We start from the raw sequence: 15472 nt of genomic DNA, 5'->3' as shown, positions 1-15472 counted from the left end.
ATTATATTTTAACAGAATTTTCCATCCCTTGACAAAGGTCAGAACAGAATTGATCACTCAGAAGTGGACAGTCATTTCTTTTAGAGTTTTCTAAATTACATTTTTGGAGTATAAACAGGAAGTATTTAGGAAACTATTGGCATAGGTAAGGAAAAATATAAAAGTTTTCTAAGGACTTCAAGCCTTGCTATGCACATCCTCCTCCTTCCTGAGGGCTAATGGAACCTATATAAAAAAGGAAGGTTTTCTTGCAAATCATTTAATCTGTATCACCAACAGTCAAACTAAGAGCTCAGATTTTACCTACAAGTACATGTAACATGACAGCAGGAAATGTAATATGTGCACTGAATACATCAGTGCTTTCATCAGGTCACTGTAAAACAGTTATTTAATGTCATGAGTGTGCTATGGAAATGACCTGCAGTTTTTGTCCCAGAGCACACAACTTCACCTCTGCACTGCAGAGATCAAGCACAGCCTCTGTCCCCAGCTTTGACTGCTCTCCAATTCAAAGCCAGCTATGCCCTTGTAACTATAGCAACTTGATCCATGAAGAATATTACAGTATTACAGAGGTACTCTCAGTTATAGTCATCATCTTGTCATGCCTTTACAAAGTTTTCAACCTGCATCCTCAAAGTAATTACTCAGGAGCTCCAGGGGAAAAACACACCATGTGCTCTGCAGCCATGGAACCAAAGGCTGAGTCTTGGTGGAAAAGGGATGTTGGTGGGGTCCAGCCAGAAACTCAGCTGGCAGCAGCAAACTGACACAAAATGCAACTCTGAAGAGGACTGGAATGGGTGTTTTTTAGTTCCTTGTGACTCTTTTGTCCTTTGATTGGCTTTTTCATATAATTTCCTGCCTTATTTTCTCCTTATTTCAGTCACACTTAAGCTCAGCTTCTAACTGGGTCGCCCTTTCTTCAACTCATACTTTTCTCCATATATTTCCATTTTAATTATGGTTTTAATTTCCAGCCAACTTTGTTTTTCTTTCTGCATTACCAATAGCATTAGCAGAATGAAGGAGAAAAGATATAGAACCATTATTTTCTTTCTTTATGTTTCCACTGTGCCTGATCCCAGCTATGGTTCCAAGATCCTCTTAATTCCCAGTAACCCTGATTTGACTTATCTATGGATCACTGGTATTTTTTCCTGCAGAAATCCCTGGCCCACAGTTTGGGCACTTCTATCACAGTACTCATGATGCTGTAGAAAATCTAACAGTTCACAATTATGACATGCTTCAAAATATCCTAAGGATGTAAACATTTATTATGCACTCTATACTAAAAATACAATATAGCATAGTAGATAAAGCATTGAAATAATTATATTTTTTATTTTTTAAAGCATTCTCTAGTCAAAACAGCTCCTGTTAAAATCATGTCTACCAATAAAAAAAAGCATTTTTACAGACTAGGTTTGAAAAAACAAGTTGTAAAATTTATAATTTTACTGGTCTTATAAATTGATTTCAGCCATTATTGCACCACACATATTTCACTAAAGGTGATGGAATGCTTATTTGGTTGATAGCTAATGTATCCCTGAAGAATAAAAGCTGTATGAATACATCATTTTGCCATAAAGGTGATACAGACAGCAAAAGAACATTTTGTCAACTTCAGGAGAAAAACTGAACTATTAAGAATTATTTAAAGCATCATAAAGCCTCAGCAAAATGTTCAATTGTCAATAAAGGTAGACATTAATCTTTCTATCCCCTTGAACACAATTTTTACATATTGGGCTTGAGTGTACCAGATGTGAATCTTTATGCATTGCCTACTGCACATGAGAGTGCTGAGGAACCAACAAACCCTTTCAATGAAGAAGCAAAGGTCTGGTTAAAAAAACATCAGTAATGGAGAAGAAAAAGTCATGGGACAAAACTTTCCAGCACCCTCCTAGATTCAAAGCCAACCTTATTGAGCTTCCATAGTGAATATGTTCCTCCTTTCACCATTCACTTTTAAGAGAAGGAGCTCCTGTAGCCCTACAGCAATACACAAAACCCACTTGGAGTATCTGACTTCATTCTCTCCTTCACTTCAAGGAGAATCCTCCACTGCAGCACTTAAAAACTAAACTTTGAATAGGTCTGGGTGCCTTGCCATCCTCAGCACACCAGGACTTTTAGTTTCATCTATACATAAATGAGACCTGTTAGTCTGTTAAATATGTAATTCCTCCAACTAGCATCAAAAATTTACACATATCTGCCATTCTGGCAGACACTGAAGTTTATTTATAAGCACCTTCTCACTGCCTCTAACAGGATTGTTCACATGGAATTTAATGACATCTCTCTGAAATAATTTGAGGTGTTGCTCCAACAAGGAAGTTTCTTCCTCCTCCTGAGAGAGCAGCAATTGCAAAATAATGACTCTGAATGAGTTTCTCTTTAAATATATTAGTCTGATTTTGAATCATTATTTTAGCTGATCAGCTCATCTGTACTATAAAATAAACTTTTAACCTTTAAAGAAAAGTTAATTTCACGTTATATTAAAGACATTAAATTCACATTACATAAAATGTCATTTTGATATTTTTCTTTTTCCTTCCAGTAGAACTTACCTGTACACTGTCCTCCATTTGTGGGATCCCCATAATATCCTGGCATGCAGGTCTCACACTGTTTTCCTGTTGTTAGGTTTCTACACTGATCACAGACATTGCTGTTGATGCAGGTGCTGTGGCCATTACACTGGCAAGCTGGAATGCAACGTTTTTAAAGCTTCATTAGTAAATTTCTCTTTGGAACAAAATCACCTCTATGTGATTATGGAATTGCAGTACAATGTGATTCTGAGTTTAGTCCTGACTAATAACCAGCATAAATATATTTGCACTTTGACACAGAACTTCTTCAAAACAGCACTGCAATACAAGATGGATTCACACAAAAACTGACTGTGACATGTGACTTTGAAGGAGAGGGTTATGAGAAAGGGGGTTTTGTTACTATTGGAATGATTTAATTGTTCCTTACAGCTTTAAAATGCTGTCCAGGCATTTCAGAAATCTTTGAAGGAATAGTAAGTCACTAACTGAGCCTCCATGAAAACCCCAATACCTACATAAAGCATTTAAAAACCTGCTGTGATGGAGAACATGAACTCACAGCTGATCATATCTAGTGGGCAGAGAGAACTTCCAAACTAAATTAATTAAATATTATCTTATTTTACTTGTCCTGACCCTCATTAGCTTTGACATACAAAGCAATTTTAAGGACAATAGGAGCACATCAAGTTCCTCCTCACTACAGTCCATTTTGGTGAAAGTGAAAAAACTTGAAATCCTATTGACATAATTTTTTCACATGTGACCTTGAAAGCATAAAATTGCTTTTTGTCAAATAACATCATTATAAACCACTGATCTTGCACCAGAGCTTCACATTTTGGGGAAACTCAGAAAGTACTGCAGCAAAATCACAATGTGAATCCTGCCAGCAACACTGATCCTGCTGCCAGGTTTTGAAGGATGACCTCTCTATAGAGTGGAGCTTCAGAGCTCATGGTGCCCAGCAGATTAGTGATCTGTCAATTATAGCACCTTGTCAAATGTCAAACCATGTCAGACCTGTCGATTCCTCAGTGCCAAAGTGGGTGGAAGACTTGGAAGAAGACAGCTATCACAGTAAGATTGTATTTTTTAAAAAATTTGGATTTTTTAATTTAAATGTCACAGTGATTGGTGTCTTGGCTAGGGAAAATAAAGGGATTCTCACTGCATGATTTAAAAGTTTTTAGAGCTGTTTTATAATTTAGTAACTTCACATATTTATAGCCATTGCCAGACTTGGCTCATAAACCATTAAAACCTCCCAAGTTGACAATCTCTTCTTACTTCTGTAACTATGCCTAGACAATCTTCCAAACAAGTATTAAACATTTCTGTACCATTAGGTTTTCTCACTATCTTGACTCAATCTCTAGAAATCACAAGCCTTATTCTTCCCAAGAATACTTGAGTTTTAGACACCTTTGTGGTGTCTCCCTATTTTTCAGTTTGTTGCCATTCTCAGGGAAATCGACACAAAAGTACCACGAGCTGCAGCTCCAGTTTGGGGTTTGTGTACATGTTTTACACATTAAATTACTTAAAGCAAATGTAAAAGAAAAATACAGCCCAATAATCAAAAAAGTAAAAACTAATAGTACATTAAAGAGGTGTTCTATTAAAGTAAGATTGCCTAATTAATACTACATCATAGTGTAGGACAAATCCTTAATATTAATATTCTCTAACTAGTAGACCAATGATTTATAAATTTACTATTCTTGCTAATGCTTAGTTTTACGTTTCTTAATTTTTCTGTTATACAGGGTGATGAAAGTAACCTTAATTGTAAAGTTTAGATTTCTGCAAGTCATATTATTATCTGGTCATACATGACAGCTCTGAATTCTTACATTTCGTTGAGTCAAAGTAAATGGAAGAGATTTTACAACAAATTAAATATATATATATATATATATATATACACAATAAGAAGGCAATCCACAACTGATATGACACACCATAGAAAAATTACATTACATATTTGCTGTTTTCCTTAAAAATTTGCATCTCATTGGAAAAAGTCAGAAGTGCAAGTTCAATAAATTTCAAAGTTGGTTCAGTGCAATCAAACTGGAGACATCAGTATTAAATAATTTAAAAAGTCATTAAATTAATGAGACACAGTAATGAGTAATTAAGAATTAGGAGTTAAATTTGTAAAAGTTCTTTTTTCCTTAAATCCTTTTAATGTACATCACTGACAGCAACAAAGTCATTTTCCTCACACACAAAAATGTGCTTCAGCTGAATCCTCAGTCAGGCTGCCCTGGAGAGAACCAATTTTATGTCTAATTTGCTTTGGACCTCTGTGTTGAAATAGCTGATGAAGCTGACAATTGTTGGCAATTATAGTTTTAAGAAAATAGTTGAAACCAGGAAAAATTATGAAAAGGGTGTCTTTGTTACAATCTGGATCTAGTATAAAGATATTCATCTAGTTCTAAACAAACTAGTTAGAATCTACTCACATTGCTTCTCAGAGGAGAAATTTAGACTTGAAGGAAAAACTTGGGCTTGCATTCTACCTAAACCTTTCTTCTCACAAGGTGAATGTCAAAGCTATTTTTCTTTTCTTTATATATATGTTATTTGCAATTTTATTTATAACAATAGTTCAGTTAAACTAAGAATCTGATGAAAATAAAATTGTATTCCTATCAAAAGAAATAATATGAAACAGCTTATTTGAAACCTGTTGATTTCAAAGTGACCAGTCACAAAAAGAAACATTTCCTATACTGCCTGATGGATATTATTTGTGACGTTTTGAACAAACAGAAAATGAGAAGGAATTTAGAATTTTTATCAGCAGCACAATTGCCCAGAGGCCCTATAAGGAGGATGAATATGGACCACAAGGAAAAATAAGTGCATGCCTGAATGACCAGAAATGGTTCAGCCAACTATTCATCAATGTGGCAGAATAATCTCCAAACTGCATGGTATAAACTATCTATTTATATTTTCATCCTAACTGCAAACTGTTCAGTAGGCTTACATAGAGTTAGCATAATTCTATCTTGTTTCAAGTACATCAAATGTTTGTTGGGCTAAGAATACACTGTGTTAGCATAATCCACTACAGAAAATATTCTATGAAAATGAAAACAAAAATCTTAGGAACAAAACCTCTAGCCTAAACAGATCAAAAAGAAATTTCACATCAATTGAAGTTTTAATGCTATGAATTCTGTACTATTTGTCCCTTAAACTCATAAAGCTAGGGAATGTTAAACTGAAGTCAATCTTTTGTAAATTCTTGACAAAAACAATACAATATACAATGAACACAGAATTTTATCCATCAAGAATAATTTTAAACACAGCTGTTTAGACAAACAATATATTTATCTATTTCGATTTCAGTAGTGGCAGAAATTATGCACTGCACAGAAGGGTCAACAATCCCTCAATATCAATATATAGACTAAATAATATAATTTCTATACAACAACAACAGAATGTCATTCTGTTGTTTCCAGAAACATACTAGAAGCTTCTTTGCTCAGGAAGTAGTATGAGATGATGTGGAAGGTTTCTTTGGTTTTAACTGAAAATATGCAGCAGTGTTCAGTGGGGTTCATATTTTACTTCATTTTTCTAAGGCTTTAAACCCTCACTCTATATATATGCATACACAACAGAGAGAATAAACTGAGGAAAAAAGCAGACAAGAAAGCAAACACAGCTGCATGTACCCATAAAAGTACTGATCTTACAGAAGCTCCAGCTTCCAAACTTATCAGCAGTTGAACACTTCCTGGAAAAATAACTTTAGCACGGTTACACTATTTAGTCTTTAAAAAAAAAAAAAAAAACAAAAAAGACCAAACAAACAAAAAGAAAAAAATCACCACAAACTTTTCAAGCTGTCTTTTAAACAGTATTATTTATTGTAAATGACTTCTGGAGGACTGTCAAAGTCCCTAGGTGCTTTTCATTTGCCTGCAGTTCTCCACAGCTGCTTCCACACTCTGCTGTCAGGGCTGGAGGATTTCCACACAGGAGGCTGCACAGCACTGCTTTCACTGTCACAGCACCTGATATCTTCCTTACTTTTCCAATGAACTCAAAAAATTAAAATATTGTAATCAGACTGGTGTGGCTTAAATTAGACTTCAGAGATTCTTTTTAAGGCCACACAAGCAGGTAATATTCTATTCAGTTTGAGTGTCTAAAAGGTCAGCTGGAAGCACAGCTCAGGTTTTGGCAGCCCCCCATTCTGACAGTCAGCTGGACTTGCAAGAGCAGGAGGGAATTTTGTGTCCATCAGTCTTCTCCTAGGGATAATTTTCCCCCAGTTCCACTCCTTGATGGATGCAGAAGCCAGGAGAAGGCAAGAGCTGAAGAAAATTCATTTGTTTCATTTCTAAATGTGGAAGGATAGGGTGGGTAAAAACTTATCTACAAATTAATGGCAATTTTGGCTAAACTTCTTGCACTGCATTTCACAAGTCAACCTATACTTGTGTTCAGTAGACAAACACTCTGTTTAGGGAATATTTTGTAAACAATGAGTTTTCCATGAATTTTTTTTTTGCATTACTTAGAACAATCACATTATTTCGGTGTGCTTAAACTCTCATTTCATGTGTAAGAAAGAATGGAAGCAAACCTTACCTGGACACTGGATAAAAGACCACTCATAATTTTTTTCTTTTGGGCAAAGAGTAGCATCAAGCACCATTTCATTGGAGTGGACACTGACAGGCTTCATTGGGCCTCTGGAGGAGCCTTCCAAGCACTGTCCTTTGCCAGTGTTACTGGGATCATTGCACCATCCACACCCTGGCTGCTCCAAACACTGTCCACAGGTCCTCAGCCCAGAGCAGTTTTGAGCTTTAGAACATAGAACACAATATTAATGCATTGTTTTTTAAATAAGATGCTTGGATTTTAAAACAGGAGATGGAGAATTAACACTTTTCCTTATGCAAATTAAAAAAAAAGAAAAATCAGTAATCCTAGTAAGAATATCTCAGTTTTCATTAAAAGTTGTGCATCCTTAAAGACCACAAAAGATGCAGCAGGTTTTTGCTATACCACTATAAAAACTTCTAATCAACAAAGAAAATAGAAGAAGAATATTGCTCATCTTCATTATGCACACAAAATTTTTTTTTTCCTTATTATTAGTGTATAATGCATTTATTACTAATTTTACTGAGATAAACAGCCTTTCCAACAGGAAAACTAGAGTTCAATACAAGGTCAGTAAACCAAGTAAGAGTGGTAATATTTATAAATATAAAAAAACCACAGGATCATTCCAATGATACAAAAACGATGTTGGGCACAAAGTACCCCTGGATGTCACCTAAGTATTCACCTACAAATAGTCTTCTCACATACAGCTTTTAAATATGCTAGCAAACCACACATCTCAAGCAACAAGTCGTAATTCAGACCCATATTAAATTAACTATATCCTAAGGTTCTCATCAGTTAGTCAGGTTTCATTTTAAAATTGCATTCTAAAATCTAAATAATCCTTTAGATCTTTTATACTCCATTATTTAAAATTATTAAACAGTCTTCCTCATATTTCAAATCTGTTTAGAACCAAATAAAATTCCTATTCTGAAGTTACTGTCATTTTTTATTAATAAGAAATTAACATTTTAGTAACTTCAAGAACACAATTAATGTTCCCAAACTTCTTTAAGCTTTTTCTGACACATCTAAGTTTTTTTTTTTAATTACTGTTGTAACTTTGGATCAAATTAACATCAGACTCATTCAAATATTGATCACTTTGAGTCCCTGTCTCTCCTCACATTAACTTTAAAGGCTTTCAAAATTAAATTTTAAAAGCACACATGAAGGTAAGCTCCTGCTGTGAAGCCAGAATTATCCAAGTTTATTTTTAAAAAGAAGAAAGTAATTTAAAGATTCCCAGAGTTATTTGAAGGACACTCAAATGGCTCCTACATGAGGGTAACCTCCCAGTTTGGCTCAGCTGCAGCCAGAACACTGCATCCAAATAATGCTCACAGCTACCTGGGCTCCTCTGCTCCACAAAAGGAATACTAAGCAGAATGATTTCTCTGCTAAGCAAATTAACTGAGACCAGAATAAAGCTAGCTCCTCTGCCTTCAGCAACTATTAAAATTGTATTAAAGTAATGAAAGTTGTTAAAAGAAAAAATACTGCACAATCTAAAGATACCTGTAGGTATCAGGAAAACAGGCAGTGAAGAGTCTGAGTGAATCTCAAAAGGATTTAATAGCACAGAAAGCTGAAGCAAGAGCTCTTCAATAGACTTGGAAGAATCCAAACAGGAGGAAATGTTTCAAGTTTCCCAGATGTGGAAAATAGCAGGGATGGGAAAAGGCCAACTGTTGTTGCAAATTGTCAAACGTGAAAAATCAGTTTTAAACCATCAGAGCTGAAGCTGAATGATACAAATTTGAGCTTTTGAATACATTAGAAGATCAGCAGAAAAATGAAGACCATCATTCTGCACTGGCTGGCTTGCCCTTTCAGAGATGCACTCTAAACAAGCCAAATAAATCTCATGCTGCTATTTATACTCATGCTGCTATTTATAAAGGCCTGAAGTATCAGCTGCACTATCTTTACAGAGGCTAAAGCAGAACCAAAAGTGAAAATCCTCAGCTATTATCTGTAGTGGCATTCAGCTGAAAAACTGAAGAGAGCTGAGAAGCAATTGTTGATGGAAGAAGGGGATATTCAAGCAGCAATTTTGTTTTCTTTGAAATTCTAGAGGTGGTCCAAGATTGTTCAACTGTCAGCTATTCAATCAAAAGTCATAATGGATGGAAGATGTAGGGAAGAGTGGAAATGGAAGTTTTTGGCAAGTAGACATTAAAATGACAATATGTCACCAATAAAACAGCATTCCTCATTTTTAATTCCAAGTTGCGAAAATAAATGTGAAGTTCTCAGTTGATTTTTTTTTAATATTTTAAATCATACATGCTTGTCTGAATTTTTTTTTCATTCAGAGCAAAACATCCAAAAGCTCAGAAATTAGCCATTCAAAATAAAAATAAAATTTTAAATACAAGGAGGATTTTTTAAAGGTATAGTTCCAGTCTGTTCTTCAAGTAGAAACACTATTCCTTGATAAGGGTATCCACTTAATAATTCATTATTCCAGCAGCAATAATGATATATTTACCTAATAAAATTTTCCAGTCATTTTAGACTAACAAAATACCTGAACCATGCTTCATTTGATCGTGCATTTTCTTGTTTAAATGCAAAATATCTGATGCTATAAAACTCTGGGAAAACTGCTTACAGCCACAGAAACTTGTTTTTTTCTGATTTGTTGAATATAAAGTACATTTTCATACAAAATCGCCTTTACATAATGTTGAACTGGTATATAGCAAGTCCCTTTTGCCTTATTTCATATAAACTTTTACAGACCTGACAAAAATGACAATCAAATTAAAAACAATTTCTTATGTTCCCCAAACAAATTGAATCAGTATGATATGCAAACACTACACAAAGAGGAAAACTGAACTGAAAGTTCAGGCTGACATAGTATCTGCTAGTTCAAAAACATAAGCATCATTTATGTGGTATTCTGTCATTTTATCTCCAGATTTGCAATCTATTTTAAGTTCTGCCACAACTCACTATCAATATTTTATAAGTTAAAAAATTGATTCTTATACAGGAGAGGAAAACAAAAGTTCTGTGAATGGTTATAGGAAAGAAACCTTTATATAACTACAGAATTATTATTCCAAACATATTGACAAGAGATTAAATGTTCATTTTACCTGTTACACTGAACCTGGGCACTGGAACCTGTATTAATACCTGAAATTTACTAACTTAGCCGAAAAGTTTACCACAAAAGCTCATCATGGTCCTGGTTCATCACATTCTATGATTATTAAGGATGAAGAAGGAATCTCAATTAGAGGAATATGGGCTCTTGGCCACTTTAGCCTGAAGGAAAAGCTTTCCTATGCCTTATTTCCCTTGAACCCTGATTTGCAGTGGCCTGCTACAAACAGCTCTTTTTCTCTCCAAAGATTAGAATATATCAATGGTTCCTTTTACAGGCACATCAAGATCGTTAATGCTGTCACAAGATAACCACAAATAAAAAATTTGATATAAAAAACTTTTATTGAGAGAGAGAGGAAATCAGAAGTAACCAGAAAAGCTCTGTACTCTCTCAGAGTACAGCAATAAGGAGAGTCCAAAGGCACCATCCAGAAATCTTGAAAAATTCTAAGAACCAGTCTTCTGAATGACCAAGGGTTTGTTCTAAACAAACCTCATCTAAGACAAGAATCTAAGGCACCAGGCAGCTCACTCCAGCCACATCAATTATGGCCCCAATAAACCCTGGAATGCTGGAGCTGCATAGGGCTGGCTCCAGTCACTCCCAGCCTGGCAAGGAGTAGCTGTGCCTGATAGACTGAAAGGGACTTGGAGGAGATTGCTCATTCTCCCAGAGACACTGCATCAAGTTCTGATGAAATGTGCTTCCAAAGGGGACATCCAGGAAGTAACCTGACTCCTTGACAAAGTAAGAAATCACTTGCTTCTTGTCCCCAAAGGATGAAATGGGAAACCTTGACCATTAATGCAGCCTGACCCAGTCTGGTCACACAGGACAGAAGTTTTCTGTACCTCCTCCACCTGCCTGATGGCCTAATAGAATTCCTTCTACTTCCATAGAGAGGATGAACAATCTGCAAGAGTTAATTATTACAGATCAAGGGTTAATAATGCCCCTCAGCAAGGGAGAGGAATCTAAGGAAAACCAAGATCATTTGTTTTGCATTTGTGTTACAATATTCTCAAGACTACCACTATCCTTATTAAAACTTTGCTTTTATCTTTGCATGTTAGGAAAATAGCATAGCCTGAATCTGAAAAATATAAATCAGAACATTTAAACCTTAAAAAATGAGCACACTTCTTCATAACTTGATACTGTGCAAGTCTAAGTTCTACATACTGGTTTATCTAATTTTAACAGTTCCAGCTCATTGATGTTGTTTGTCACACTAACTCTGGTCATACAAACAATCATGGTAATTTTTATTTATCTGAAAGAAATAAGTAGTTTTCACAGTTTCCAAAAACTATACTTCAAAGAATTTCCAGCATTTTATCTGTATCTAAGAAAAGAATACTTAGCACTGATTTCTCACACTAGTAGCAATATAACGTCATTCACTTGAAAATCTTTTTATCTCTAGAGAATGTGCCGAATCCTTCCAGCTCTTGTGAGTGAAAAATAAACCTAACAATACATTTAGGAAGATGAACATTCACTAAGATACTCACGGGAGCAGGTGGCAGTTTGCCACTCCAGACACTGCCCATATGGGAAGGAGATGATGTAGGCATTGGAGTCCACGCATCGTTTGGTGCTGCTGCACCACATGCACTCCATGCCGTTGCTCGTGCAGTTGGAACAGGTTGTCCTCAGGGAGCAGGGCTTTTTGCAAGGCCTGGCATTCTGGTTGGGACTGACTGGAAAGGATAATATTTTATTATACAAATAATATATTGTACAAGTATAAAATATCATTACTATTATTGTTGTTGATGATGCTGTTGTTGTTATTATTTTATAATACAAATATTTTATCAGTTAGAACACAAGTTCAATCTCCTTTTTCTTTCACCATTTGTTCCATTAGAAAAATTCCTGTTGAAGTAGTTGCTTCCTTAGCTAGCTATAAATATTTAGGTCCAAATTTAGGTTTCTGTATATAAATGAAATCATATTTTACAAAATTTAATATGCAAAATTGAGCATGACAACAGCTCACAGAGTCAATTTTAGTGTATGTTAACCTGAACAGCCAAGTGACTGTTTGTCATAGTAAACTTTACACACAAACAAACCTAAAAGACAGAAACCAGAATTTTGGATTTGCCCATCTTTTACAACTTTAAGATATCCACTAATGTTCAGCAAGATTCAGCAAGAAGACATCAGCATTGCTGAATATCTCCACACGTGGTTACAGCTACTGTTACCATTGACTATTACTGATTTTGAGGCAAACAATAAGATTTCTGGTGTAATGCAAAATAAGTCACATGAACCAATTCTCAAATAAATATGTACTGCTTTAGGAATACTAATAGATTACAGCTATTTCAAAAAATCCTAAAACAATATATATTTTTGTAATTATTTAATCCAAATTGTCTCCACATCCCTCTTAGGCAAATGAAACCCCAAAGAGCTTGTTATTCACCACAGCATCAGTTCCTGGGACAGAGAGGCTCCTTACCAACGGGTTTTTCACACACAAGGCCATCTGCCATGGCAGTGCAGGGATTTGCCTTCAGCCCTGCCACCTCTGCTCTCTCCAGGTAGGCACAGAAGCCAGAGTCGTTGGGCTCTCCAGGGAGCCACTGCAGGGTGGTGTTTGTGAAAGGGGACATGTCATCCCAGCCCCAGTAGGAGATGTTGATCTTGCGCAATCCCACCCAGGGGGAAATTTTCTATGGATGGAAATGAAACAAACGGAAGAGAAGCATTTAAAATGCTTTTTGTCTTGATAAAAAATTAAAAAAAAAAAAAAAGCTCAACAGCAACAACTTCACACTTTCAAAATTCTTAACTCACTTTATCATCTCATCAATCATTGTCCACACAGTTTTTATCTTAATTGTTCTATCTTGCTGAACATCTCCAAAAACCCCAACAAAAACTCCACTCCCTATATGCTTCTCTTCTACTAAAAACTTGCATTCTGTTGAAAGACAATTCTGATTTCTATCATTGGACACAGGTCATAAGGAAATTGTTTGGTTATTTCCCAGTGGCTACTGTACATTTACTAATTGCTAGGCCACTGTGGATAATAAAATACACATATGTTAACAGCAAGTCAGAAAAATCAAATTTCAGGAAAAAGTAGGATCAATATTCCATCCTCTAAAGTCCATAGTGCTGATACTGATCAACTTTAGGCAATTCAGAGAGACATAAAAGTGGCACATTTACATTTCCAATGCTGTTAAATACACATTGAATATACTTTCATTGCTGATTTATAAGTTATAAAACATAGTCTAGAAAAAAAGCTAAAACCACACATTTTTAAAACATATTTAGAATGTATGAGTAAAACTACATCACAAATTCTACTGATTTTTATAATTTCATCTTTACACACTTAGCAAGTGAAAAAGCAGATTTTAAGGAAAAAAGGCATTTGTTTGTTCCAGGATAAATCTACATGCATTACTTGTCAGCATTGGTGTAAAAATCTCAAGACATCCAAACCAAACACATTTCCACATGTAATCTCTGTGCAGGCAGTTTTCATTAAGCCCAGTTTAAACACAGAGAAGAGAGATACAGAGAGACAACTGGGCTGTGACAGGTACATGACTGCAGGTGGGTGCCAGAATACCAAACCCAGCTGCCTGCCCAGGCAGAGGACATACATTGTCAGCTCCAAAGCAGAGATATTGATCTGATTGTGAATTGGGTTCACAACTGATTTAATTTACAAGGTAAGTAAAGGTAATTTACAAGGCAAGTAAAACACTATAATACATCTAAAGGGAACCTGCCATTGTTAGATATGTATTCCACAAGGGGACCAAGAGTTACTGCCATTCTCTATCACTGATCTTTCACCTTTGATCTCACATTTTCTCTGGCCACTCAGATTTAACCCATGACTGAAAAGAAAATCTTTCAGTATTCCTAATTCTACACACAGTCAGAGCATTCCTTCTTTTTTCCCCCATCTTGTTAGAGCAAATTGAAATATGAAGGATTATTAATTTTGTTTCAGAAATACCAGTGGTAAATACCTATTAAAAGAATCAGTAGGTGGATAGTCAGTATTCCTGACCTCCCTAATATGAAGTCCCTATGCTCTCTTCTGCTTCTGTACTCTCAGTTAACAACAACCAAAATTGCTTTACCAAACAAAACCAAACAAAAATTGCTTAACCTTCTAACGCTTGCGGACACAACAATTTTAAATAAACCAGAAAATGACAAAAAATGTTCCATTCCAAAAGACATGCTATGGGAGACTCTTGAACAGCAACAAGAACATTCAGCAAATTTACCACTGTCCACTTTGTGTCTTAATTCTGTATTTGATTCCTAACTCCATTACTACCCCAGGTGACAAATTTCCCAGGTGTCTGAGAGAACTCACACGTCCTGGATACCAGAAAGAACATGATGCAAGCAGTAGAAGTGGAACTTGGGCATCTGGAAAATGGTAGACAATACATCTGTTGTCTTATTTGTTGTTTAGTTGGCTAGATTCCTGTTTTTTTATGTGGTCCACATGGACCAGAAGAGCTTAGATACCTACACATATATCTACACATGTCCCTGTAGATGCTGAGTGTGCACACCAAGCACATATGAAATAATGTCAAGGGCTTAGGCAGGATAAATTGCTGACAAACACACACATAAACCAACCCTACATGCCTACTTTGGGATTGAGGGATTCCAGCCAAAAGAACCTTTAACATATTACTGACTGTTTCAATTGCACTGCCAAATAATTTGGCCTCAGCATCAGTATATAAAAAAAAAAAAAACAGGGATCATATTCCAGCTATGGTGAAAAAGTATGTGAGCCAATACTGAAAACTGACAGTGCAGCAGTGATATTTGGAAATAAATTCTTCCATTTGAGTAGGAGACTGTCTTGGAACCCCTTTAATGATGACAAAGTCCTGGGGAGAATCATGAAAGCCAAAGCAAGCACAGGAGATAAAAGCAGCATCCCTGGAACTAAAGACTTCCAGCAAAAGCAACACATATCCCAGCCATAATCATTCTTAATAGCTGGACTATCTGGACAGCTTACAGTCATCATGTCAGACATCTCAAATTCCATATGTACCATCTCTGGCTCTCTGCTAGGATAAACCATCAAAGT

General features: G+C 35.6%; 1 protein-coding gene across 1 annotated transcript in view; it reads right to left on the bottom strand.

Moving 5' to 3' along the window:
- The window catches only part of ATRNL1 (attractin like 1), a 431686-nt gene that overhangs the window by 315314 nt on the left and 100900 nt on the right, over positions 1-15472 (bottom strand). The window contains exons 16-19 of the mRNA XM_009087164.4: positions 12836-13049; positions 11874-12062; positions 7206-7424; positions 2592-2729 (exon numbers count right to left, since the gene is read on the bottom strand). Of these exons, the coding sequence (XP_009085412.1) occupies positions 2592-2729; positions 7206-7424; positions 11874-12062; positions 12836-13049 (760 nt within the window). The remainder of the gene's footprint in view (positions 1-2591; positions 2730-7205; positions 7425-11873; positions 12063-12835; positions 13050-15472) is intronic.

This window comes from Serinus canaria, chromosome 6 (assembly GCF_022539315.1).
Source record: "Serinus canaria isolate serCan28SL12 chromosome 6, serCan2020, whole genome shotgun sequence".
NCBI classification, from domain to species: domain Eukaryota; kingdom Metazoa; phylum Chordata; class Aves; order Passeriformes; family Fringillidae; genus Serinus; species Serinus canaria.
Note: the sequence above shows the minus strand (reverse complement) of the source record. Positions and strands in the feature narration are given on the sequence as shown.